This window comes from Acomys russatus, chromosome 19, assembly GCF_903995435.1.
Source record: "Acomys russatus chromosome 19, mAcoRus1.1, whole genome shotgun sequence".
Taxonomy (NCBI): Eukaryota; Metazoa; Chordata; class Mammalia; order Rodentia; family Muridae; genus Acomys; species Acomys russatus.
In genome coordinates, this window is record NC_067155.1 from 15,478,029 (window position 1) to 15,505,677 (window position 27,649).

General features: G+C 48.9%; 2 protein-coding genes across 2 annotated transcripts; one reads left to right on the forward strand and one right to left on the reverse strand.

Annotated features, from left to right (window-relative positions):
• Window positions 1-13,840: 13,840 nt before the first annotated feature.
• Window positions 13,841-15,993, reverse strand: Lypd4 (LY6/PLAUR domain containing 4). Its single transcript, XM_051162579.1, has 4 exons — window positions 15,690-15,993; window positions 15,182-15,325; window positions 14,352-14,678; window positions 13,841-14,090 (listed from the first exon to the last, which is right to left on the reverse strand). The coding sequence occupies exons 1-4, from the start codon at window positions 15,754-15,756 to the stop codon at window positions 13,888-13,890; spliced, it is 741 nt and encodes a 246-aa protein (XP_051018536.1). The 5' UTR covers window positions 15,757-15,993; the 3' UTR covers window positions 13,841-13,887.
• A 3,005-nt stretch (window positions 15,994-18,998) lies between these two features.
• On the forward strand, window positions 18,999-26,162 carry Dmrtc2 (DMRT like family C2). The gene is made up of 9 exons (XM_051162024.1): window positions 18,999-19,272; window positions 21,664-21,832; window positions 21,920-22,074; window positions 22,953-23,029; window positions 23,259-23,439; window positions 23,585-23,711; window positions 24,629-24,689; window positions 24,817-24,991; window positions 25,951-26,162. Exons 1-9 carry the CDS (start codon window positions 18,999-19,001, stop codon window positions 26,061-26,063), a joined length of 1,332 nt encoding a protein of 443 aa, XP_051017981.1. The 3' UTR covers window positions 26,064-26,162.
• The last annotated feature ends 1,487 nt before the right edge of the window (window positions 26,163-27,649 follow it).

Here is a 27,649-nt window from a genome sequence, read left to right on the forward strand (position 1 = left end):
GCAACTCCTGTGTGGAACTCACTGGACAACCTGTGAGAGTCAGCTCCCCGGATACCCTATGGGTTCCTGGAATAGAACTCAGGACATTAGACCATGAAGCCTTCTTGCTGGCCTGTGGGATTATTCAGGGCTCTCTGGAGCTCATGGCCTATGTGGGCATGGAGGTCACTGTGAGACACCTGCCTCTCTCTTTCTGTTACTTCCGTGCACACCCCTCTTCCCTTTTCCAGGCAGAGGTATCGCTGCTACCTTGCCCTTCCCTGCGTGTGGCTGAGCATCCATTCTTTAGGTACTGACCCCTGGGCCTGCACTCCCTCCAACAGTAGCAAAGGGCACACACATAGGTAGAGGCCGAGGCCCCATTATGAGCCAAGGGTCCAGCAGTCACTGTGTCTGAGCCAGGGCTCTTGTGTGACCCACATGAGAAATAGGCCACAAGACAGGACAGAAAGTGTCCTTACTCTGTCTACACTGCGAGGCATTGGTTTCTTGGACTCTCTTCACGGTCCCTAAATCACAGGTCCCAAAGGTGAGCCACTTGGAGCTACACAGAGTCATGAGTCTATAGCCTTTTAACTTATAAACTGTTATGATCATGCTCCCTAACTTCCTGAAAATGTTCCATCATAATAGTTAAAGGGGTGGATGCAGTCTATGCCATCATCTCAGTCCAGTTCAACAGACAATAAAAAATGTGCCTTTGTTCTTTGCCAGAAAGCTCCTGCCACATAGTATCTTATGTTCATCTTAGCAACTGAGAAAGGTAGCGGTTTCAGAGTTTTCTTCCCCTTCTGGTCTGGACCAGTCTTCTCTCTGTGATACACACTGTTGATACTGTCCTCCTTAGGACTGTCTGCCCATAGCTAGGGAGGATTTGCATCTACCAAGGCCACTGTGCAGTATTCCTCTTGAGCCTGCCATTTGGATGCCATCTAGCAGTCAACTCTGAACAAGCAGGTGCAGATTCCTTCCCACAGATCAAGTACAAAACTGTTTTGATAACATAGACTTAAAAGAACCTCATCTCAACTAAACACTGGTTCCTTTATTTTATGTTTTCTTGTGTTAGCATTTCAATAGTGTACACACATACACAAAACTCCTTAAATCAGATGGATGCATTTTTACTCTCACAGGTGGAGCACACCCACAGTGAGCACACAAATCATGGCCTGTCCTCCCCCTCACACACACTTTGCCGTCACCTCCCTACAAAGAGCAATGCAATCAGGAGGGTGCATAGCCTCACACACATCTGGCTTGTGTTCAGCACTGTTCTGGAGCCCATCTGGATGTCTCTGTTGATTCTGGCTTTGTTCCCACTGCATCTCGCCCTGTTCTGTGGTGTCAACAGCATAACTTGTGTCCTCTAATGATCAGCCATCAGGCTGTTAGGCAGTGAGTGACAGGAGCCCTCTCCCACAGCTTAACTTGCGTGGGCAGAGGCCACAGCACAGTGGTGTTAGATCACCACCGAGGTGAGGCTCTGACCTGAGGTACTGATGTCACTGACCAACACTCCTACTTTCAGGTGGATGAAATCACATATTCTGTCCTGGACTTCAATGCCCAGCAACCCAAACGACCAACTTCAGCCTCTCCCTCTCCAAGACCCACAGAAACGGTTTTCTGCTGTTAAAAAAAAAAAAAAAAAAGTAACAAGATCCATCCTGCTGACCTCACTGCTGATGTAACATTCTCTGCCTCTCACCTTTTACAAAGAGATCTCTTTACTCATGGGATCACAGTGGGGTGGGGGTCCCTTGTAACACATATGCCTCCAAGCTGTCACTACCATATCATTCAGTGCCAACAAATAGAAAGGCATGGCAATGCCTGGGTGTCCATCCGCTATATTGGCCCAAAGAGACTTATGGTTAATTTAGCAGTTAGAGGAGAGTAGGAAGAACAGTTCACTGACTTGTGCTCTGAGAAGGAAGGGCCAGGGGGTCTTGAGAGTAGCACTTGTAACAAAAAGCAACAAGTTGGGAGTGGGGAGTTGGGAGTCTCCTCATGCTGACAGAAATGGCTTTATGTTCGCAGTAGCTTTGTGTTCAGACTCCTGGCACATAGTTTGCACCATGATAAAGAATAAACTGCAGCCGGGCGTGGTGGCACACGTCTTTAATCCCAGCACTAGGGAGGCAGAGGCAGGAGGATCATTGTGAGTTCAAGGCCAGCCTGGTCTACAAAGCGAGTCCAGAACAGCCAAGGCTACACAGAGAGACCCTGTCTTGGAAAAAAAAAGTTGTGTTCACACAGTATCCTCTTTCTCTGCCCTCACTGCTGTTAAAAAAAAAAAAAAAAAAAAAAAAAAAAAAAGCAAAAGTAAAAAAAAAAAAAAACCCAAGGACTCTACTGAGATTCCTCACTCCCACAAGAGTTCAGCGGCTCCCCAGGACACTGACAAGAACTCTTTAGTGAGGCTACAGGACACACATCAGCTAAAGAAATAGATCATTCTCTCACCCCTCATCACTCAGGAAATCAAACACAGTTTGACTGACTACCCACGAATTACATGAGCCACTCCCCCTTCTCTGGAACCTTACAAGCAGCACCTTCCACTTTGCTTCAGGGGCCTAAGCACTCTTGAGAACCACACTGTGCTGCATCCCCACAGCGTGAACAGCTGTTAGCCCTGCCCACACCATCTCAGTTAAACAAGGATAATTCCTGAAACTGGAATATGCCTTGGTTCTAGAACTAAGGTCTCTTGCTTTTCTAGGTTCTTGCTTGGCCTCCCCACCCTACCTGGTTGCCCCAGTGATGGCTGGCCACAAGAGATGTTTATGAACCACCTGACATTATTTTTTGTTGTTGTTGTTTGGTGTGGTTGTTGGTCTTGTGTTAGTGGTACTGTGGTTGAGGCAGGGTCTCTCCATATAGCATCCAACGCCCCCTTCTGGCCTCTAGAGGCCACCATGCACATAAATGCTTCACAGGAGACTTGATGTTCTGAGAGCACGTATAGGGGGAGGAGGTCTCCCTAGGTCACGGGCATAGGGGAGGGGAGAAGGGGGGAGTGGGAGGGAGGGAAGAATGGGAGGAAACAGGGGAAGGGCTAACAATCGAGATGTAATACGAATAAATTAATAAAAAAATCTAAAAAAAAAAAATAATAATAAGTGCTTCACAGACACACATGTGGGCAAAAACACCCACATACTGAAAATTTTAAAATAAATCTTTTTTTTCTCCATCGTCTAAGGTCAATGTTTACTCAGTTATCTAAGCAGCAGGGCTGTCTTAAGTTAGTGTTCTCCGCTTGCTGCCATTTACAAGGATTGGTTTAAAGGAACAAAGTGTATGTCTAATCAATTTTTATTTTCAAGTGTTTTGGTTTTATTTAAGCTTTACCTAAATGTTATGCCAAAGTGTGAAGGACAAAACTAGAGTAAGTACCTTCTGGGTAGAGCCCCGTTGGGAAGCCTCACCCCTATGAGGACAGAGTGCTTACAGGGGACAATACTGGATCCTTGCCCTTCAAAGTCAACTAGGTTCTAGGGGACTGTAACACATTTCTCAAAAGGTCCTATAGCTCTGGTCTACTGCACAGCACTCTGTAGCTGCTCTTTCTGCTTTGTGGGTTCTTCTTTTTCCCACCCTCTATTCCCCCATTTCACTAGACAGAAGAGAAAAGATAGAGGGGAGAGAGAGAGAGATACTTGAATCTCATTTCTTTCTTCTTGTTTCTTCTTTGAGCATGGCCACTAACAGACCAACAACCGCCCGCCCCACCCATCAGACTCTCGCATTTACACAGACTGTGAAAATTTCATAGAGTCCCAGATGTCATCCCAGCACAGAAGCTATCTGCAGCTGACAAAACCATGCCTCTGGCTAGAGCACAAGGTAAATCATAGTCAGCTTCTGCAAAGCAGCCCCACATCTCTATACCTAGGATTAAAACAAAAACATATTCTTGGGCTGGAGAGATGGCTCAGGGGTTAAGAGCACTGTCTGCTCTTCCAAAGGTCCTGAGTTCAATTCCCAGCAGCCACATGGTGGCTCACAACCATCTATAATGAGATCTGGTGCCCTCTTCTGGTGTGCAGGTGTACAAGCAAGCAGAACACTATATAAATAATAAATACACCTTTAAAAAAACATATTCTTATAATTCTGTTTTTTTAATATATATAATTTATTTTATTTTATTTTATGTGCATTGGTGTGGGTGTGTTAGATTCCTTGGAACTGGAGTTTCAGACAGTTGTGAGCTGCATGTGGGTGCTGGGAATTGAACCTGGGTCCTTTGGAAGAGCAGACAGTGCTCTTAACCACTAAGCCATCACTCCAGCCCATAATTCTGGTTTTTTAAGATTTATTTATTTTATTTATTGTGTGTGAGTGCTTTATCTGCAGAAGAGGGCATCAGATCTCATTATACATGGTTGTGAACCAGTATGTGGTTGCTAGGAATTGAACTCAGGACCTGTGGAAAAACAGGTGGCACTCAACCTCTGAGCCATCTCTCCAGCCTTAATTCTGTGTTTTTTAAAGAAACCAAAATTCTAGAATTCTCACTACACCACTGTCTCAAAGGACAAATGCTATTGTGTCTCTTAAAATATACTGTTGTTTTGCTTAGGCAGATGAACATCACTCATTAAACATCTGGGAGATGTCTAAGTGGGTAAAAACATTTAATGAGCAGACCTGGTGACCTACACCCCCACATGGTGAATAGAGAGAACCAGCTCCCAGGATTCCATTCTGACCTCACTACATGCAGCACACACACACACACAACAACTATAATAATAGTAATTTTTTTCACTATTAACTTTAGTATGGTGGTACATGTTTGTATTCCCGGTACTCAAAAGACAAAGGCAAAAGGATTGCTACAAGTTTGAGAAGAGGCCAGCCTGTTGTACATAGTGAGTTCCAGGTTTGCCAAGACTACACAGTGATACCTAAAGTCCTTAAAAACAACCACTGAACAGGACAACAGAAGAAGGAGGAAGAGGAGGAGGAAGAAGAAGAGGAGGAGGAGGGGTAATTGGTGGCACACGCCTTTAATCCCAGCACTTGGGAGGCAGAGGCAGGTGGATCTCTGTGAGTTCGAGGACAGCCTGGTCTACAAAGTGAGTCCAGGACAGGCAGGGCTACACAGAGAAACTCTGTCTCATAAAACAAAATAAAAATATTTAAAATATTTCATGATAGTAAAAAAAAATATACATATATATATATATCCATATCCATAGAGCTGGATACATGGCACAGAGGTTAAAAGTTCAATTCCCACAACCACATGGAAGCTCAAACTGTCTATAATGAGATCTGGTGCCCTCTTCTGGTGTGCAAGAGTAAATGTAGGCAAAACACTATACATAAATAAATAAATATTTAAAAAACAACAACAACAACTATCAGGGGTCCTGCTCAAACTATGGCACCAGCCAAGGACGATACGTGCAGTAAACTTCGAAACCCTACCCAGATCTAGCCAATGGACAGGACATTATCCACAGTTGAGTGGAGAGTGAGGTCTGACTTTCACATGAACTCTGGTGCCCCATATTTGACCATGTCCCATGGATGGGGAGGCCTGGTGGCACTCAGAGGAAGGATAGCAGGCCACCAAGAAGAGACTTGATACCCTATGAGCATATACAGGGGGAAGAGGTCCCCCTCAGTCACAGACATAGGGGAGGGGAGTAAGGGGAAAATGGGAGGGAGGGAGGAATGGGAGGATACAAGGGATGGGATAACAATTGAGATGTAATATGAATAAATTAGTAAAATATACTTTTAAAAACTATCAGTAGATATCAAGGAAATATTTGCAAGTTAAATATATGAAAGAAGTTTCATGTCCCTAATGTACAAAGAACTATACAACTCCAAACTGGAAAGATGATTCAATGGCTACAAGCATTGGCTGCTCTTCCAATGACCTACGTTCCATTCCCAGCACATGGCAGCTCACAACCATATGCTGTGCCATGCATCTAGAATGTCAGCACTCCAATGACAAGATAAGAGGAGACAAGAAAATTGTTCAAAAGTACATGGGGCTAGCTAGGCCAAAGGACACAGCACAGGAGCAGAAAAAAGAAAAACAACAAGAACAAGTTTGCCTCAACAATGGGAAAGAACTGACTCTCCCAAGTTGTCCTCTGACCTATACACTGTGGCACCAATGTGTGTGCACACACAAATAAAACAAATAATAAATAAATAAATTTATGTTTAAAAGTTAAAGTTCTGAGCTGGGCGTGGTGGTGCACACCTTTAATCCCAACCCATGGGAGGCAGAGACAGGTGGACCGCTGTGAGTTCGAGGTCAGTCTGGTTTACAAAGTGAATCCAGGACAGTCAAGGCTACACAGAGAAACTCCTGTCTCAAAAAACCAAAAAAAAAAAAAAAAGTTAAAGTTCTGAGCTAGGTGTGGCGCACGCCTTTAATCCCAGCACTCAGCACTCGGGAGGCAGAGGCAGGCGAATCACTGTGAGTTCGAGGCCAGCCTGGTCTACAAAGTGAGCCCAGGACAGCCAAGGCTACACAGAGAAACCCTGTCTAGGAAAAAAAAAGTTAAAGTTCTGATGAAGGCTATCATATCAATAAACCTGAAAGCACACTGACTGCTTAGTGAGATAAGTCTGAAACAAAATGGAATTAATTATATAGTTTATTATATATTCATTGCACACAATAAAATATCAGACTGCACAAGTTCAAAGCTAGAAAGCAGATTCTGAGTTTGCAGGCACCATAAGTCTTCCTGCTTACTGAGTACAGGAAGCCTGATATGATGACAGTAAATTCTAAAAGTATTACTGATAGATGCAACCTTCTAATGTAACTAATATTACTGATGTGTATGTTTAAGTGGGTTTAACTACATTTCACAAGATACACAGTAAAGCAGGTTTGAAGTCTTTTGAGAAGACAGATTATTATAAAACACACCCACACTGCTCAGATAATCTTCAGATCACTCTTGAAGGCCCAAGAATAAAGACTCTGTCTGACAGCTAAGTGCAGATGCACCCCCCCCCCCTGCAGGTTGAGGTCTTCTCCCTTAAGGCTCAAGAAACATCCTTAACAGCCAAGTGTAGTGGCACACAACTGTAATCCCAGAACTCGGGAGGCAGAGGCAGGTGGATTACTGTGAGTTCAAGGCCAGCCTGGTCTACAAAGTGAGTCCAGGACAGCCAAGGCTACACAGAGAAACCATATCTTCTCCCTCAAAACAAGACCTAGACTGTCCTTTGAAAGGTACAAGCACTCCTGATGCTCATCCTCTGGGTGCACTTCTCTGTCCACTCTGGACCACACTCAGGAACAACACAGTCCTTTCTCTATACTCTGCATATTCAAACTCTGAAGCCAGGTGGCCTTGTACCTGTCCTGTGGTCATCAGGACTCAGGGTGACCAGCTCTACAGTCAGATCCCACCTATGCCAAGGTTGGGGAAACTCTCAGAGTTGGAACATGGACAGCATTCCTGCTGCAATGGCTCATACTGGACAAAAGACTTCGCATGACCTCCAGGGGCTGAAACACAAAGGTGGGGGGAGCAGAGACAGAGACAAACAGAGAAACAGGGGCAGACAGACAGACAGAGACAGAGACCAAGGCAGGGACTGAATAAGCAGCAAATGAAATCCCTGAAACATAAACCTGGCTAAGGCATAAAAAGGAAGCTGCAGCCCCGTTTTCACTGCTTGCCTAACAGACTGTGTTGAGTGTCTCTAAAGTACTTGCTGCACACACACACACACACACACACACACACACACTCCCTGTTTTGTCAGGGTAACCTGTGCTCTCCATTTCCTTCAAACATCACCTACAAGGAAAGAGGAAGAGGACAAAGCTGCTCAGGAAAACCAGAGGGGACATGCGCAGACCTGAGCCACAACTCAGACAATGAAGGACGAAAGGCATTTCTAGACCATCTCTGACAGTGGAGCTAAGATCTCCAGACTCCGCCCTGCCCAGGACACATGGGTCACCTCCTCCTACATAGCACATGGAGCTCCTTCTGACACAAGTGCTACTAAGTGTCTGTTCCTGGATGAGAGGCCAGGCTAGGAAACAGAAGACATATCCTCAAAGTACCAACAAATCAACTGACTCCTATCTGGCCTCCAGAACCATCTCTGTGAACTTCTTGCTGGGAGGAAATGCCACCATCCCAGAGCTTTTGGCTACATTGAGAAGACTAGGTGACCAGGTGAATTTCTGTCTCCCAGAAGGAAGTGTGCCTCTACATCGGGAGTCGGGGGGTGGGTGGATGATGGGGACATGGGGGTGGGAAGAGAACCCTCTGTGTGTTGCTGACTGGTTAAGGCCACACCACAACAGAGGGGTGCTCCCCTTGTCCTTTCGGGGAGACAGGGTTTCCCATCAGCCTTACTTCTCAAGTGTTTTCTGGTGACAAGAAATTAAGAAATAAGTAAGAGGACAGGGACAAAAGGCAGGACTGAGAAGAGAGGAAAAGTATACTCGTCCCCAGCTCAGGGGACCCTGGGAGGTGCTCCTGGGAGGTGCTCCTGGGAGGTGCTCCTGGGAGGTACTCCTGCTGGAAGGACACTGAGCTCACAAGGCAGCAGAGCTGACATCAGAGTGGCCGGCCTGAGAGCAGTGCTGGATCTGAAGCTCTTCTCCACAGAGGGGAACAGCGCCAGCAGCAGACACCATGCAGCCCCTCTCACACCCTCCCCACACAGAGAGCATCCTCCTGCAAGGATTCCTGCTCACAGGTGAGGGAGCCAGCCTCGAGTGGGCCAGAGGAGGAGAGAACCGAGTCCCGGTGGGATTTTTTGGAAAGGATGAGCTCCTGGGTACAGAGGAGTGCCGCTTACCTGAGGGCCTCTCCAGGCTTGCTTAGCTACCTCTCTTATACAGCCCAGGCCTACCTGCTGGAATATAGCACTACTCACAGTGAGCTGGACCCTCCACAGCAACCAGCAATCAAGGAAATGGCCCCAGACATGCCCACAGCGCAATCTGGTAGAGGGGATCCTCAGCTGAAATTCCTCCCTCCCAGCTGTGTCAAGACAACAAGTGGAGCTAACTATGATGATAGATCTCTCTCCTCTCTCCTAGCTTCACTTTTGACTTTCTAGAATCTATCCACCACTGACTGCTTAACTATTGAACAACAGCCACCCAAATGCTGCTGTCCATGATACGTCACAGAATCTCCAGCGCTTTCTCTGGCACGAAGGGGGAAGGGCAATGATCAGCCACCACATTGCCACAGACAATACCCCAGGGCCTGCATGCAGTGGGAGAGAGACAACGTAGCTGAAAGGATCCCTGCTGCTCCAGAGCTTTACTCAGGACGATGCAAGATTCTACACCCTACTAACCTTAACCAGAGTTCTTAGGAAGGAAGAAAACAACTCTGTGACTTCCAGGTGCTGCATGGAACTACCCCACTTCACACACACACAAGATGGTCAAGCACGGACAGTGGCTACTGCCCCCGCCCCCCACCCCCGTGCATTATGTCCCTGTGCCAAGGTTTGGCATAAAGTGCACGCAGTGGGGACAGACAGCTTTACATCAGAACAGTTCCCTTGCCCCCACCCTGCAGAGAAGAGAAGGTGTGGTGGGTAACCTAGCCCAATGGTCCCTTCCTAAAGAGCATGGCCTTCACGCATCCCTGTAAGACTGGCTGAATAACCAAGTGTGGTGGCACACACCTATAATCCCAGCATTCTGGGAGGCAGAGGCCAGCCTGGTCTATAAAGTGAGTCCAGGGCAGCCAATGCTACACAGAGAAACCCTGTCTTGGGGGAGGGGGGCGCGCAGGGAAAAGACTGCCAGAATGGTCCCTTGGGATCTTCACAGAGAAACCCATTCCAGGAAGCCATGGCTCCAGACCTCACAGGTTCCTGACTGAGGATGACCCTAGGGAGCTGTTGACCATGGCTGGAACTTCCTTTATGAGCTGATTCGCTGGCTGCCTGAAGCTTGTGGTGCCCAGATCTAGTCACCACCAGTGTACCTCTGCTAAAGCCACATCTAAGCAGGAGTGTCTGGGCAGCTCCTTTTCTTGAGACTGTTGTGACGAGCAGATGGGCAAGTTCTCAGGCCATTGGCTAATGCTCTATGGGTTCATGAGACTCTATGGGAGGGGAAGGGCAGAGGAAAAAGGAACTCCTAGCAGCTCCTTGTCCGTGGGGGTCCTGCTGGCACATAGTAACAAATGCTGTTGATCTAAGGCAGTTCTCCTGTGCTCATTTAGAGGTTAATTTATAGGCCACATGACTAGCCAACTATCGTTTACTTGGGAAGAAGTGAATGTAAACATGTTTTGATCCCAAGTGTGGGACGGGAACAGACTTGTGAGAGAGCAGGGGCTTGGTTTGTGCCAGCTGAAACACATCCCTGTACAGACTCTGAGAAGAAATACTTCCAAAACAGGAGCCTGAGTTTTTTAGGTCTTGGTGTTGTTTGGCTGTTCATTGATCCACCTCGAGACACTCCTAGAGAGAACCACACCAGAGAACACTTCGGGGCTCCAGGTTCCAGCAGCAACTTTGGTAGAATTGCTGGTCTGCTGAAATCCTGCCAACTATGCCAGAGGAATCGCTCCCAGGAACTGAGTTCAAAAAGGTCTACTTCTCCTGTTCCCAGTAACCTCTTTTCTCTCCTATCTAGGGTAGGTGGGTTGGAAGGGAGGTAAAAAAAGCATTAAAGAACCCCAAATAAAGTAGGTTTGAAAAAGGTCAAAGCCTACATTGGGAAACCAAGTCACAAGGAAATAGAGTTGCTGAATCAGAGTCCCACAAGACTCTGTCTCCAGGGACTAAGGCGGAGAATAAAAGAACACACCACATCATCCTTTGGCCTCTGCACGCACATAGGCACAGAGACCCATACACATTCAAGTATCTCTCTCTCTCTCTCTCTCACACACACACACACACACACACACACACACACACACACACACGGTCCCAGGAAAGTCTCTAGTGTCACCATGTTCGCTGGAGAGCCCAACATATCAATGCACTAAAATGGTGCTTTACCATTTTGCCAAGAAGGTGACCTGGGCAAGGACTGGCACCAGCCCTGCCTGAGCTGCGAGCACTGCCTCTGGGTGGGCGCTCTGAGCATGATGGCAAGCCCTACCCTATAAACTCTGTCATAGAATACACTTTGGACTCGGTAAGTGAATACTGCCGCTGTGGGCAGCCACATCTATGACAATGACCCTGAAACATAGTTCAGTCTTAGGATCTACAGATGCTGCCACAAGGTCCCCTACTTGGCTGTAGGGACTGCTACCCAGTCCTGCCACAGTGTGTCTTGCCTATAAGCCCAGGGCCTAAGTGGTGAAGGAGGAAGCCTCCTGGGTGGTCTCTAGAGCAGTTCAGAATTCCAGCCCTGTTTCTCAGTGTGTCACCTAAGCATGTCTTATATTAACTCCTCACATGAAAACACATTTGTGCTGGTATGGCTCCATGGTCCCCTGTGTCCTGTGTCCTGTGTCCCCATGACCAATGTTCTCTCTGTCCCATGTCTTCATGCCCTGAAAGCTCTCTGAAGTGCCTGTCTTACTCCACCCTTCTTGCCTATGCTTGCCCATCAGTATTGTTTATGCTGTGCTTGCCAGTGACAGCTGTAAGCTCACAACATTCCCAGGAGGGCGGTACCCCTGCCAAGAGCCCTCTTCTGGTTCTCACACTGCCCTATCCCTCATGTGCTTCACAGCTGGCAAGACTTTTGCTATCCATAGATGGTTTGGTTTAAGGATTGAAAAATAAAAAAGGAAGGAAGAGAAGAAAGAAAGAAAGAAAGAAAGAAAGAAAGAAAAGAAAGAGGGCCTGGAGAGATGGCTCAGAGGTTGAGAGCACTGGCTGCTCTTCCAGAGGCCCTGAGTTCAATTCCCAGCAACCACATGGTGGCTCACAGCCATCTGAAATAGGATCTGATGCCCTCTGATGTACTCTGATACATAAAATAAATTTTAAAAAAAGAAAGAAAGAAGAGAAAAGAAAGTTCACAAATACTACTGTCTTGAGATTTTCCTCTACATATCCTTTTTTTTTTTTTTTTTTTTTTTTCTCCTATTTTACCATCTAGGAAATGATTAAAGATAACTCCTGGAGTTGAGGGCAGTGCATCGTGTTGATTTCTATTCTTTTTGTTTCTTGTTTGTTTTTCAAGACAGGGTCTCTCTTGTGTTATCTTGGCTGTCTGGACTCGCTTTGTAGACCAGGCTGGCCTCGAACTCACAGCGATCTGCCTGCCTCTGCCTCTCGAGTGCTGGGATTAAAGGCGTGCGCCACACATTGGCTTGATTTCTATTCTTATTTCCTTCTGAAGTCCAAGCTTTCTTCCATTATCATTTGGAGAGCTTCCTTAGCCACCTTCAAGAACAGCAAGCTCTTAAGATTCCCTTTGTGTTAGATACACTCATCACCTTTGTACCAAAAGCATCTAACAGAAGTCATGTAAGGGAGGAAAACCTGTTTTGCTCACAGTTTTGGTGGGAACAATCCATGGTCTTTTGGCCTCGTATGCTTGAGTAACTCATCAGAGTGGCAGTACCATGAAGTGGCAGAACATCTCACCTATGGAAGACAGGAAACAGAAAGAAGGTGCCAGGGGCAAAATACCCTCAAGGACCCACCAGTGCTAATCTACTCCTTCCAGCTAGACCTTACTTCCTGAAGTCGCCACAATGTACCAAAATAGTGTCTCCTATTTGACAAAAAATGGTGTCAAAATAGGGATCAAGCACTCAGCACATGAGCCCATCGGGGACATTTCGTATGGAAACAATACTACCCTCCCTTAGAAAAATGCCCTTTACATGGCCTTCGTCCCTCAACTACCCCAGAGTGGTCGTCCCTTGGGAGCTGTCCTTGGCAGATTTAGCTTTACTTCCTCTACACTTGCCCCTTTGCAAGGTCATACTCACTTTGCCCAACATCCTGAATTCTTATGGAAAGACAATTGAGTGGCTATGATGCCACCTTGTAAGTGATCTTTCTTCAGCTTTACACAGTCCACGTCCAGTTACCTTCAAGTAACAGCAGTGTGTGCCCATGCACACATAGTGTGTCATAACCCCCCCTCAGCCTTATATTTTTTTAGTTCTGTGTATCAAGTAACACAAAGCACATAAAGTGCTGTGAGATTCCACATGAAGAAATACATCTATCTAAAGAACTACAGGAGCCTGGAGGGGCCTGCCTCGGTGGTTGACCGTTTGATTTGCTTGTGCAAGTGCTGGATTAAATCCCCAGCTCTAGGAGGAAATAGAGAGAGGAGGAGAAAGAAAGGGAGGGGGGACTGGAGAGATGACTCAGAGGTTAGGAGCACTGACTGTTCTTCCAAAGGAAGAAGGAAGAAGAGGAAGAGGGGGAGGAAAAGAAGGAGGGGGAGGAAGAGGAAAAGAAGAAGGAAGAGGAGGGGGAGAAGGAGGAAAGAAAGGGGAGGAAATGAAAAGAGAAAGGAAAGAAGGGAGGGAAGGAAGATAGCTGGTCAAAGTTGTCATTTCCCAGCCACAGCAGAAGGGGAGGTGGCCTGATGACAGGGCTCCATTCAACAAGCAGCCTTCCTGGCCCACCTGCAGCTGTCTTCCCTAACAAAGCATCTCCCTAGACCTGAGTTCCTCAAGAAGAAACAAGGGTGATAGCGCCTTCCTCTTTCCATGCTGCCAGCTCTCAAACAGCTGTCCTCCTCCTCACCAGCTCTCACCTCCTTAGTATTGGTTTCTGAACAGAAAACCGCAGTGATCTATGAACCCCCTTTTTCAGACTCTTTTGCTCCTGCGTCCCCTCCCTATGCATACTGGGCCCCTCTACGCTCTCACAGACCACAGGACAAAGCAGAACAATAATTCCGAGATTTTATTTGATTATGCAAAGGGATCTGATATTTTTTCCAGTCCTGCTGGGTGGTCAGTCTCTGAAGATAAGTAGGGGGCATAAGAGGATGCTCCAAAGAGGACCTCGACTACAGTGCCCTGCACCAACACTCTCGGACTTCTCTAAGACGTTGATGACCTCAGTCACTCTGATGCTCCCAATGTGCTGAAAATCTGCTAAAAGCTTTTGTGACTCACGAGCACAGCCCATGATGAGGAAGGTAGTATTGAGATTCCCTACAAGGAAGAAAAGGAAGAATCAAGGGATCTCTACACAGCTCAAGAGGCCTGCTCCCTTCCAAGGGGGCCCTCATGAACCGGGTCACTTGCCCGCCCACCAGAGATTTGGATGCCAGGCGCCTTACCTGGTCTGACTTGGAATTCATGTGTCTAGCCTCCTGTACCCCCAACCTCATCTCAGGATCCCACCGGTCTTTGGGGTGTACAAAGACACTGGATACCATACACTGCATTTGATAAAAGTTCTTCTGCTCTCACCTGCCTGAAATTGTAAGGTGGAACTGTAACAGGAAGAAGCAGCGTAGGGGCAAGTCTCAGTGGTGACAAAGTTTGGAAGACATTCCTCTTCGTGCCGGCCCAGGCAGGTTGGACACTGTTTGGAAGAAGGTGCTGTGGACTTAGGTTGGTTGGCCTTGAGTCTCACAAACGGCTCCAGGTTGGTTAGATTGTTGCAGAGGTAGGACCTGCAGACGCGGCTGTAGGAGGCAACGGACACTCCAGGGGGAGACACCAGATAAGAGATTTGTGGAGAGTAAGACAGGGCCGGGGTGCAGCCTTTAAAACTCAAAATCGCTTTACTGGTCCCTGAAGAGCAGAAGATAGAAGAGGTTACTGTCACTGGCCTAGACCCACTCAGGCTGCCCCCTTCCCTCCCAGCCCCAGTACTATCCCTGTGTCTCCCCATGATGCTCACTGCACCTTCATGGGGCCGAGAAGCTGGAGTCTTCACCTGTATTTTCTGACCCTTCCTGCAGAAGCCTCTCTGCCACTCTCACTCCTGTGTACGTCCCCACCCTTCCCTCTCTCTCAGGTCGCCCCTCACAATTATCTGAGACCTACCCCATTCTTGTCAGTAATCCCTACTCCTGCCTATCGCTCCTTAACCTCCCCCAAGAGCAATCATTCCAAAGTAACTACTGTGCTTCTTTGGCCTTGGGGTGCCCCCGAGGAAGGTGAAGTGCTTCACAAACCGCCTTTTTCTTTTGAGCATGTCGTAACATTACTATCTAAGATAAATCAGGGCTACACTTTTATTATCAACCCGTATACCCGTGTATAACCCCAGTAAGCAGGAGGAGGTGCGTCACCTGTCTCAATGAACACCACCGTCTCCTCGCAGCCCTCTCTCAGGCTGCACACCATGCTCCTCAACAGAAGCCAATTCCAGTTTTGCAAAGTCACAGCTCTGAAGGTTGAAGCTGTCGCCTCATAGCACAGAAGAGCTTCAGTCCCTAAAGAGAGAATTCTTCCAGTCACCCGCCTCCCGCAACACCTTTTTTTTTTTTTGGTTTGTTTATTGGTTGATTTGTTGTTATGTGTTTTCCCCCCAGGGGGTTGTTTTGTTTTCTGAGACAGGTTTTCTCTGTGTACCCCTGGCTGTCCTGGAACTTATTCTATAGACCAGAACTTGGGAACCACCTGACTCTGCCTCCCAAGGGCTGGGACTAAAGTCATACCAGACTTTGCACATGACCATCTTAACATCAGCATGCAGAAAGCCTGTCCCGACTGGATACTCAGCCCACCTCCCACCAGGGCATAGGTCCAGCCTCCCACACATTGGGGCCTTAGAGTATGCAGCCCCACAGGACATACAAGGCAATAAAGAGATGGCTTCTAAGAGGCATAGCAGCTGCAGAGATCTCAAATCCTGGGGTCTCATGGTTGTGTGTCAGGCTCCCAGATGTGGCAGATCGGTCTGGAACCAATTTCAGATGGAATCTCAAGTTTGGTTCTTGTCGCTCCCTGAATTCTTTGTCCACTTGCCTACGGGTCACTGTTTCTAAAGAAAAAAAAAATGAGTGTGTCAGTTGCTGTGGTATGGACTCCCTTGAGACCTTCAGTGACATGAGTTTCCCTTCTCTTTGGTCTCTCTTCCAAAATACTTCACACTCGCCATTTTCTGCTTTTCAAAGCAGGCCTCTCGGGGTCCTTACTAGGTTCCCCCCTCTGGCCATGGTGCTGATCCAGACACTCACCACCATTTGTTACACAGGCTGTTGTTCTCCAGCCAAATGTCATGACATCAGAACAGCAAACTGAGCATAAGAACGTCAACGTGAGCCAAGCATGGTGGGTCACACGTGTACACCTGTGGTCCCAGGACGCAGAAGACAGACCTAAGGTTTTTGTGGTTTTGTTTGTTTGTTTGGTTGGTTGGTTTGGTTTTTCCGAGATAGGGTTTCTCTGTGTAGCCTTGGCTGTCCTGGATTCGCTTTGTAGACCAGGCTGGCCTTGAACTTACATCGGTCCACCTGCCTCCGCCTCCCAAGTGCTGGGATTAAAGGCGTGCGCCACCATGTCCGGCTTGACAGACCTAAGTTTAAGGTCTGCCAAGCCAAACGAAGCATCGAACTTACTACATGAGACCTTATCTCAAATACGAAAAGCCTGTGAGAGAATAGGTAATTAGCATATTCCTAAGCCCCTCTTGTTTACTAGGAAAATCAGAAAGTATTTAGAGCTGACCAATAACAACCACGATGCATCCCACTCACACACAGGGACGCACATAAAATCTCCGAGAAACTAATGTGATCTAGTCACAGCACCGCACCAGCATCAATTTCATGTTCATATGCCACGGCGACGTACGCCTAGAATTCCAACACTTGTTAAGGGGGAGTCTGGGGATCAGCAGTTCAAGATCACCTGGAAATAGATAACAAGTTCAGGGATAGCCTAGCCTACATGAAACCTTTCGCCAAACACAAAAACTACACAAGACATGTAAACTACGCAAAGCAAACTGGCACAAGAAAAGGGGTAATGCTTTAAACCAACAAGACTAAAGGTCTTCTTCAAATCAGCGATTTGAAAAAGGAAGCGAGCCTGAGCTAAGCCTATGCAGAAACTATCTCCACAAGAGTAAAGACGCAGGGTTTGGCAGGCACTTGAGGAGGGGTGCTCAAGCCTAACTAGAACCTGGAAAATGCAATGCTCTTGCAAACTGCAGCCTCGGTCCACAACTCTCGGGCTAACTGCAATCGGAAAGCTGGGAAAGAACAAGTGTCATCAGGCATGTGGTGATAAAGATGCTTCTGCACCCTGCTGCTTACGGAGTGGATGGGGAAGGACAGATGGGAACCCTGGGAAGAGAGGAGTTCCCATCGCTGGCATCTCAAGCCTAGTGCAGGGAGAAGTCTGACAAAATAGTCAAGTTGGGTTTATAAATACCCACTTCCAGTATAACCTACCTAACTACAATAAAAAATCTCTACCCTCCCATACATGAGAAGGCATCATTTTTATGATGGTGGGTTTAGGTAAGAGCACCACCCCTCCAGAAACTAAGGGAGTGCACAATTTGCAGGGAGGCACACCATGAACTCTCTTATCACACCACACCACAGTAAGGATTAGACAAACAAGTGCAGCTTGGAGGTGGTGGTGCACGCCTGTAATCCCAACACTCCAGAGACAGAGGCAGGTGGATCTTTGTGAGTTTGAGGCTACCCTTGTCCACAGATTGAGTTCTGAGACCCTGTCTCAAAGAAAGAAAGAAAGAAAGAAAGAAAGAAAGAAAGAAAGAAAGAAAGAAAGAAAGAAAGAAAGAAAGAAAGAAAGAAAGAAAGAAAGAAAGAAAGAAAGAAAGAAAGAAAGAAAGAGTGAGCGAGCTGGACTGGAGAGATGGCTCAGCAATTCAGAGCACGGACTGCTCCTCCAGAGGACCAGGGTTCAATTCCCAACACCCACATAGCAGCTCACAACTGTCCGTAACTCCAGTTTCAGAGGATCCAACACCTCACACAGTCATACAAATACAGACAAAACACCAATGCACATAAAATTTTTAAAATTATACAGCTGGGCAGTGGTGGCAGACACCTCTAATCCCAACACTAGGAGGCAGAGGCAGGCATATCCCTGTGAGTTCAAGGTCAACTGGCCTGCTGGGAAAGTTCCAGGACGGCCAAGGTTACATGGAGAAATCATGTCAAAACAAAACAAAACAAAAACGGGGCGTTAGTGGCGCATGCCTTTAATCCCAGCAGTCAGGAGGCAGAGGCAGGTGGATCTTTGTGCGTTCAAGGCCAGCCTCATCTACAAACTGAGTCCAGGACAGCCAAGACTACACAGGGAAACCCTGTCTCAAAAACAAAACAAAACAAACAAACAAAAAAGCCGGGTGTGGTGGCGCATACGCCTTTAACCCCAGCACTTGGGAGGCAGAGGCAGGGGGACGGATGTGAGTTCGAGGCCAGCCTGGTCTACAAAGCGAGTCCAGGACTAAGCCAAAGTCGTTGTCTCCAACTCTTGCGTTGTGATCTTGTGCAACTTGAACGCACTCTTCGCCTGTTTTTTCATACACACACACACACACACACACACACACACACAAAACCAAAAACCAAAAAACGTAGGGACTGTCCATCCCTTAGGGTCATTGTGAAACCAGGAGAACACCATCCGCTTAGGAGTTTCTTTCCTGTTCCCTCCTCCCCATGTAGAGCTCACCCTCTCTTTAACCCGCCATTAAGCCATCCCAACACCCCGGGTACCTTTCGCGGGCTTCGGCACTCATCCTCTGCACAGCAAGCAGTCCAGCTGGACAGTGACTTCTGCCGCCTTCTTCGGCCTGGAAGGACACAGACACCGCGGGGATGCTGTAACGCAGCTGTACGCGGCAACCGGAAGGCTAAAGGTCCGACCTAGACACCAGACACGGGAGGGAAAACCAAGGCGGTTGCGCAAGCGCAGTGGGTCTGATTCAACGCCTCAGGCCCCTCCCCCCTCCCCGCGCCGAGCCTGTGGCGTCTATGATGGGGGCGGGGGGGGGGGGGCAGGGCCCGCCTCGCTCTGGTTGCGGTCATTCGACGCCCCATTGGCTACCTGCTTCCAGGGTGAAGAACAGTCAGGCAAGGTTAGGAGGAGGGCAACGTGCGGGCGGGCGTGTGTGCGTGCATGCGTGAGACTCAACTCGACGCGCTATTGGCTGGTGCGGTTGTTGCTGCGGAGAAGCGGGCAGGAAGGAAAGGGGCGGGCCGTCAGTGGCGGAGCTCAACCCCGATTGGTCGCGCAGCGCAGCAAGGAGAGCCGTGCTTGAAGCTCATTGGCCCTTATATGAAGGAGCAGGAGGAAAAAAAAAGCCGCTCGAGCCAGCCGTTCCTCTTCGCCACTTTGTCGCCCTTTTCCTTGGGCCTTCTCCTGGCTGACTGTGATTCGGCTCCAGGCTCTGGTAATCACCGGTGGGCGGCATTAACATGATCCCTTCCCCCACCCCGCTCCCTGTCTCCTGAGCTGGGTCCCCACCATGGCCTCCCCTTGGTGGCCCCTCGCGCTGCTCAACTCTTTTCCCCACCCCCACCCCCACCTCCTGAGCGCGGTCCTCGTGCCCAGCCCCCTCCCTGGGACCCTGGAGCGGGAGGGGCCGCAGGCCCAGCGTTTGGGGGGGTGATGGATGGCTCGCCAGAAGGGGGAGCACCCAAGTAATGGCTGCATGGGAAGGGACAGTGCATGGGGTACGGGGGTGGGAGTGTCGCATGCATCAGGGACTACAGTGACTTTTCAAGAAACTCATCCAGTTGAATGCATGAAAGAAAATGGTGTCCTGAGGAGAACACTTTAGGCCTACATCAGGACTTAGAATTTAGTGGAGACTCAGTAACCATTTGGGAAGGAGTGTTGCTTTTTGTTTGGGGCTTTTAAGATTTATTTATTATGTATACAGTGCGCATTAGATCACATTATAGATGGTTGTGAACCACCACGTCGTTGCTGGGAGTTGAACTCAGGACCTCTGGAAGAGCAGTCAGTGCTCTTAACCACTGAGCCATCTCTCCACCCCCTTGTTTTTGTTTTTAAGACAGAGTCTCCTGTAGCCCAGGGCAATCTTCAACTCCTAGCAACAGATACCTTCAACTGAGGATCCTCCTGCTCCCCCCCAGAAAAAACTGTAATTGCAAGCATGTGCCACCACCACACTCAATCAGTTTTTGGTTTTTGGTTTGTTTGTTTGTCTTTGATAGTCAGTGGCCCAGACTGGCCTAGAACTCACAGTAATCCCCCTGCCTTAGACTCCCAAGTGCTAGAATGACAGATACAAGCCTGCATGCAAGTTCAGTAAACATTTGTTAAAATAATGGAGTCCGAGAAAATATCTACTGAACAGGTGGTGCAGGGCAGTAATGTGTAATTTCAGTTACCCAGGAGGCTGAGGAACGAGAATAGTAAGTTGAAGTCCACCCTGGACCACTTATCAAGACCTTGTCTCAAAAAAAAAAAAAAGCCTGGGTATGTAGCCAGTGAAGAACACTTGGCCAGCATGTGTTTATAAGGCTTTAGGTTCAATGCCCATTTTTAAAAAGCAAATGCCCTCTAGTAAAAATGGGACAGGAAATCGCTTGAGAATAAGATTGATACTGGAGAGCGCAAAAACAAAAACTGAGCCGGGCCGTGGTGGCGCACGTCTTGAATTCCAGCACTTAGAAGGCAGAGGCAGGTGGATCTCTGTGAGTTGGAGGCCAGCCTGGTCTACAAAGTGAGCTCCAGGACAGCCAGGGCTACACAGAGAAACCCTGTCTCAAAAACAAACAAACAAACAAACAAAAGCTGAACTTCAACCCCAGCACTCTGGAAGCAGAGGCACACTGATCTCTATGAATTTTGAGTCCCACAAGGGCTACATAGAGAATTCCAGACCAGCCAGGGATACATACATAGTGAGAACTTATCTCCAAATTTAATTATTATTATTTTTTAATTAAGGGAGCTGAGGAGAAGGCTCAGTTGATAGAGTGCCTTGAGCGCATTCATGAGTACCTGAGCTCAGACCCCCACATTAAAGGCTGGGCAGTGATGTGATGTGCCGGACACCCCACCACTAGGCATGGGGAGCTGAGACAGGTGGATCTCCAAAGCAATCTAGCTAAAGCCACGAGCCTCAGGTGTGCAAGAAGACCCTGTCTGGGAAAAAAAAATCAAAGTGGAGAGCAATGGAGGAAATCCATCTGATGTCAGCCTCTGGGCTCCACACACACATAGAAGCATCCACACACACACTCCTAGAACACCCCCCCAAAATCATAATGAAGGCATACAAAGAGCAGATTGAATTGGGTTTCCCATGTGGGTCTTAGAATCGAGGGGGCCACGTGAAGATGTTTTTAAGGACTAGTTAAATGCAAGGGGATATGATAGCAGTTGTTGGGGAGGGTGTGGAAAGCCCTGCTTGGTAGAATAAAAGTATAAGCATGCTTGCGGGGGGGGGGGGGGATGCACGGGCACATGTGCACATGAGCATGGGGGTGGCGCGTGCGCACACGCGCGTGTACCTGAAGGTGGCATTTAGCAGGACAAAGCATTCAGGTGAGCAAAACGACAGGTGTTTGCACTGAATGGATAGTGAGAAGGAAAAGGGTGGTTTCGAGAGGGTGAGAGGAGAAGCCAGGGTGAAAGCTGGGTCCTGAGACGGGCAAGATGGACAACCACAGATGTGTCTGCCCGAAAGCAGAGGGGCTGGTTAAGACAGAGCCCGCGTAACTGTCCCAACCCACCACTCCTGCCCCTAGATCCATGGACCCCAATGAAACGCCTGCTCTTCACCCCTGCTCCGCTGACTCTCCCCCAGCGGATGAGACTAGAGGGGCCCAGAGCACAGAGCTTATTCCCAGGAGACCTGTCAGTCGCTCTCCAACCTGTGCCCGCTGCCGCAACCACGGAGTCACGGCCCATCTCAAGGGCCACAAGCGCCTCTGCCTCTTCCAGGCTTGCGAGTGTCACAAGTGTGTCCTCATCCTGTGAGTGTGAGGTTAAGGAGAAGGGGAGGAGACTCTCCTCCCAAAGGCTGGCTTTTGACTTGCAACCCCCCTCCCCCACCCCGTTAGGGAACGTCGGAGAGTCATGGCTGCCCAGGTGGCCTTGCGTAGGCAGCAGGAAGCACAGCTGAAAAGGCACCTGGCTCAGGGACTGATGAAAGGGGCAGCGCCTCTGAAAGCTCCCCTTCGTGTCAAGAAGGGAGCCATCCGGCCAGGGGTCGCTTGTGAGTGTCTCTGGGAATGGGTCAGGGGTTTGGATGTAGTAAGTATAAGGACAGGCCCTGGCCCAGAGCTAAGTCAGTGTGTGTCTTGGGCAAGGTGTTTCGCCTCTCTAAGCCTCATCTTCTCCAGTTACAAAGTGTGCTCAAGGGGGCTGGAGAGGTTGGCCAGCCATCAAGAGCGCCCTCTGGCGGGGAAGCTCACAACACGTGTCACTCCAGGTCCAGAACCTGCCCCCTTGTGGCCTCAGCAGGTACTGCACAGACATGCATGAAGGCGAAACATGCATGCACCTAAGAACAAATAAATGTTTATTTTAAAATGTGGGTAAGAGTGAAGGGACAACTGAAGATAGAAAACGGGGTGTTGAGGACGATGGTGAGATGGCTCGGGGTAAAGGTACTTGCTGCACAAACCTGGCGACCTGAACTTGACCCTCAGAGCCTACATAAAGGCAGAAAGAGAGAACTAGCCGCTCAAAAGTGTCCTATGGCCTCCACGTGCATACCATGGCACCCAAACGCAATAACACATTTTTTAAAGGAAAGATAATAGAGGGGTGGAACATAGTGAGCATGTCTATAAGCCCAGCACTGGAGGGAGGGCAGGGAGCCAGCCTGGGCTACCAAGCCAGACCCTTGTCTGGAGGAGGAAGAAGGGGAGGAGGAGGAAGCTGGACATGAAAAGAAGGCAACAGAACAGGCCTGGGCATGGCAGCATGTGGGGGTGGAGGCAGAAGGATCAGGAGTTCAAAGCCAGCCTGGCCTTCATGAAAAGAAAGGAAGGAAGGAAGCCAAGGGGAGATGAGATGAAACTCAGCTGAACAGGGTAGGGCAAAGGTCAGGAAAAGGAGGTTGCTGGATCTTTCCCTGGCTCCTCACAGCTGGAAAGGAGAACATGGCACCCCAGCCTCAGAGCCCCCATGGAGCAGTCCCACTGGTACTGACACCCCCTGGGAAGGTAAGGAGACCTGGGTCCTGAGGGGATGGCTCCTGGCCTCACTCCTGTGCAGATGCTTCCTCTGTGCCTTCTGGGTTCCAGACCCGGCCCTGACTCATGACGTGCTCTTCAGTGAGTCACCTCTTACCTGTGGGTGACCTGAGGTGGAACTTAAGAGCTGCCACAGTTTCAGTCACTCCCTCATCCTGGAGCATGCTCACTTCTCCAGGCTTGGCCTCTACCCTTGCAGGAGAACTACGGGCCTCTGCTGCTCGGCCGCCCGCCCGAAGCCTTGCCTTTGCCCTGGACTCCGGTGCCTCCTGGGCCTTGGGGCCCTGGGCACTGGCTGCCCCCAGGCCTCTCAATGCCACCTCCAGTGGTGTGCCGCTTGCTGTGCCAAGAACCTGCTGTTCCTCTGCATCCTCTCCCTGGTGAGAAGTCAATTCGCCTTTTATTTGACAGATATCTGAATGCTAGGTGCCACTGTGAAAGGGAGAGTAAAGGGTCACAAGTCGGTAGGGGGACACAGTCGTGCCCTCTGAGCCCTGTACAGTCTGTGTTCTCTTCGCTTCCTAGGCTTTGACCCCGGCACCTCTCTCCGGCTGCCCACTCATGGGGCCCTCCCAGCCTGCCCAGGATCTCGCTCAGTACTGACGGCTCCACTCTCTGGAGAGCCCCAAGGACCCCCTAACCTGCCTCACACGTAAGTAGGAGCACAGGAGGATCTGTGTTCATCCTGAGCTTAGGTTTGTGCTGCAGACCAGAGCAGCTAATACAGAGGAAGAGTTCCAGGCCAAGCATGATGGTGGTGCATACCTGTAATCCCAGCATGTGGGAGGTGGGGCCAGGAGGTCAGGGCTTCAGATGCTTGTCTCAAAAAAAGGGAAAGGATTGCAGACCAACAAGCGAGCAGATCCCTACTGTTCCCTAACTCTGAGACTTTGACGGCTCGCTTTTTTTTTTTTAATGTGTATTTATTTATTATGCATACAGTATTCGGCCTGTATGTACACATGCAGGCCAGAAGAGGGCACCAGGTCTCATTCTAGATGGTTGTGAGCCACCATGTGGTTGCTGGGAATTGAACTCAGGACCTTTGGAAGAGCAGCCAGTCCTCTTAATCTCTGAGCCATCTCTCCAGCCCAGCTTGTCTGTTTTAAATATCAGTAATTTCTAGCCGCTACTCATCTCGGGTTATTATAATAATTAACACCTAGTGCAGGCCCTGGCCTTAAACAAAGAGTGGTTGCTATCTCTTCTGAAAGAGATAGGATAGGATAGGGCTGTCTGATGACACAGAAGGCCACAGTGGTAAGGCACAGCCCCCGTTAGAACAATCTTCCTGAAGGTGGAACCCCTCGGGGAACAGGAAGCCGGTCTAGAGAAAGCGGCTGGTGAAGCAGTCTGCAATCCAGGTCCCACTGAACAACGGGAACCCGTGATTCCCTGCTGTCCTTCAATAGCCTAGGAGGGGAAAGCGCATGGAGAGTTTCATTTTATAGAAAGCAAAGCAGCCAAGACAGTGAACAAGACTTACCGCAAAGTCCAGTGGCCAGCCAGGCTCTCCAGTTCCCAGGTCAAAGCATCCACCCACTTCCTGTGTCTCTCTCTTTTTTCCAGATGTTCAACTCTGATACTCCAGTCCTGTGGTACCCCAGACTCTCTTCTGCTACAGCCACAGGTCTTGGGAAAGAAGTGACACCCAAGAGCCTGGGCGGAGGTTGAATCTATAAAAGGGGAAAGCAGGGGACTTGTAGGGTGGGCGGGAGTGGGGGTTCCCAGTCTGTTCCTCTCCCTTGCCTTTGCAGGCCCCTGGGGCCTCTTGCCTGGCCTGGACATCTGGCCCCTCAGAGCGGCAGCTGCAGCGAGAGGCAGCTGAGGCCCTTGTAGGTCTGAAAGATTCATCCCAGACTCCCCGCCTAGCCCCATCCGTCCCCCCAAACCCTGCCTGGATCTCTCTGCTCCACCCCTGTGGCCCACCAGGTAGCCTTCCTGAGAAGAGACAAGAGTGGTTGGGAAATGTTAGCTGCTAGAATCAACAGGGGCTCACCAGAACGGGACAGGCACTAGTTGAACACCCTCAGGCCCAGGCCCCCGAGTGTCTCAGCCTAGCCTGAGACTGCGGTTAAACATCGGCCAGTGAGTCACTCACTCCTTACCAGTTTTGTTCTGAACGACAAATGTCCAGTGTCTTGACACCAAGTAAAATGAGAGCCTGAGAAGCAGAGGCTCTCCAGGAGCTAATGCAGCATAACACTGCAGGGCCTGTCTCCTGACCCTGGCTCCCTGCTCCAGTCTGGAAAGGGACTGAAGTACCAGGGTCTGGACTGGAAGAACCAGTAACTGTTTTCAAGAAGCTTCTGTTCTGGCTGGGGAACCTGGAAACCCTCACAAGGCTCCATAGCAAGAGTGGAAGAGCTGTGAGGAAGGAGAAAGCTCAGTGGAACTGAGACAAAGGCTCAGGGTGTCCCTGTCCAACGGTCTAGAGCAGCTATTCTCAACCTGTGGGTCTCGGACCCGTTTGGGGTCAAATGATCTTTTCAGCCTGGTCACCTAAGACCAGACCATAGCACAGTAGCAGCATTACCATTATGAAGTAGCAACAAAAGTAATTTTATTGTGGGGGCAGTCACCACAGCATGAGGAAGGTTGAGAGCCACTGCTCTAGAGGATCTGCTGGGAGCAGGAGAGAGGAGGCTGGCAGGCTTCTGGTTATAGATGTGGCTTGCGAGTCTGGCCCAGCCACTGTACAGAGGACATGGATGCTCTGAGACAGGCCGAGCATGGTAGCTTTGGTGGAGGGACTGGAGAAAGCAAGACTGGAGGCAGGAACACCACAGAGAGTCAATGGGGGGGGGGGGGCTTGGGCAGTGGGATAGCAGGAGAGTAACAGTCAGTGAAGGGGATCTGACCTGCGCCTGCCTCTTCCTGTCCACCCACAGCTACCCCTGGGGGAAGAGGATACCAGCCTGCTGGCCCCCCTCTCCGGCCCAGTCCCACTTCCTCTGTCTCTCTGCATATTGGGCGCCTGGGATCCATCTCCCTCCTGAGCTAGAAAGCAGAGGTGGAAGCTGCCTCACCGAACCAAGAGATGACAGACTGCAGGCACAGCATATTTGGTATTTTATTTGAGTTTTGCATGGAATTTAACACAATGCTACTTTTTTTTTTTTTTTTAACCATTCAGGTTCCTTTTGTAGTGTGGGTACTTCCTTGGCTAAAGGTGGATATTCTCACAACCCTCTTTGAATCCTAAGTCCCCAATAAAAGCAGTTGGGCAGTTTAAGATGACCCATATCTAAATACATTTTTGCATGAGTTTATGTTCTATATATGCCTGTGTGCTCATGTCTGTCTCTGCATGTGAAAAACAAGAATATGTATGTAGGTAGGTTTCTGTAAGCAAGAAATAAACCTTTGCCGTTTAAGCCATCGAGATACAGAGTTTATTATCCCAGCACAACCTAGTCTGTCCTGAGTGATAGAAAAGACTGCCATCTACTTACGGACTTCCACAAAGCCAGGCATGGTGCCTCACACCTGTGAGGAGGCTCATAAGAGTGCCACAAACAGCAGCAAAGTAAAGCTTGTGAGCATGGAAAGAGGAACTGGGTGAGGGGGTCACCAGTATGGTAACAGTCACATGCTCTGTACCAGATATAACCTGTCTTCTGCTCTCCAAAGAGCCGCAAATTGAAATGCCTACACTGGGGCCAAGAAGACAAAATAAAGGCGTGAAGAGAACAGTTTGTAGGCCTTACCCATAGCAGCCTTCTTTGCGCTGGTCGTTACTCCTGGTAGAAGCATGGCCTCGCTCCTGCTACATCCTCTGATTTTTCAAGAGAAATTGGGAAACTGGACTTCTGTGTTCAACATCCAATAATAATTTTCAAACATTGGTACAGCCTTCTTTAAATGTTACAGTGGCCAAACAACACAGCTTCAGGTCAACTTTGGCCAATAGAATACTAACTTGACACTAATGTAATGTGACATTTTCCAGATGGGAAGTCTAAAGCCAATCAGGACAGCAAGAACCAAGTTAGTCTCTATCAGGAGGTTTTCCTAAGAAGGCCCATTGTTTTTGTTTGTTTGTTGTTTGTTTGTTTTTTAAATTCCTTAGAGGGGCTGGGGCTAAAGCACAGTGACCCAGTGCTTGCCTGGAATGCCGAGGCCCTGGGTTCAATACCCAGCATCCCACACAAAGTATAACTCAGAAAATACAAGACCCAATCAAAGATCAGAGAGGATCCTTTCCTCTCTCCCAGCCGCCCTCTGTCGTCTCTGCTAAGAGAGGGAAAGTGGTTAGCCCAAAAGTTCAAGGCGGCTTTCCAGAAACTGATCAAGATTCCTCCTTGCTGCCAGGCCGTAACATTTTTAAAAATAATTTTATTTATTTTCATTTTATGTCCATTGATGTTTTGCCTGCATGTCTGTCTGTGTGAGGGTGTCAGATCTTGGAGTTACAGACAGTTGTGAGCATCCATGTGGGTGCTGGGAATTGAACCCCAGTCCTTTGGAAGAGCAGTCAGTGCTCTTAACTGCTGAGCCATCTCTCCAGCTCCCCAGGCTGTAACATTTTATAAAGCTAAGAATAAAAGATTTAAGGCTGTAGGGAGGTCATCAGGCAGAGGCACAAAT

Excerpts from the sequence above, each read along its gene's own strand:
- Lypd4 (XM_051162579.1), bottom strand. The coding sequence starts at position 15,756 with ATGAGACCCCAGGATTTGAGATCTCTGCAGCTGCTATGCCTCTTAGAA. Across the intron at positions 15,326-15,689 it reads AGCCATCTCTTTATTGCCTT|GGACTGAAGCTCTTCTGTGC; the intron begins GTATGTCCTGTG and ends TTCTCTCTTTAG. Across the intron at positions 14,091-14,351 it reads CACCTTACAATTTCAGGCAG|GGAATCTCAATACTACCTTC; the intron begins GTGAGAGCAGAA and ends TCTTCCTTGTAG.
- Dmrtc2 (XM_051162024.1), top strand. The coding sequence starts at position 18,999 with ATGCGTGAGACTCAACTCGACGCGCTATTGGCTGGTGCGGTTGTTGCT. Across the intron at positions 21,833-21,919 it reads CACAAGTGTGTCCTCATCCT|GGAACGTCGGAGAGTCATGG; the intron begins GTGAGTGTGAGG and ends CCACCCCGTTAG. Across the intron at positions 24,992-25,950 it reads CCACCCCTGTGGCCCACCAG|CTACCCCTGGGGGAAGAGGA; the intron begins GTAGCCTTCCTG and ends GTCCACCCACAG.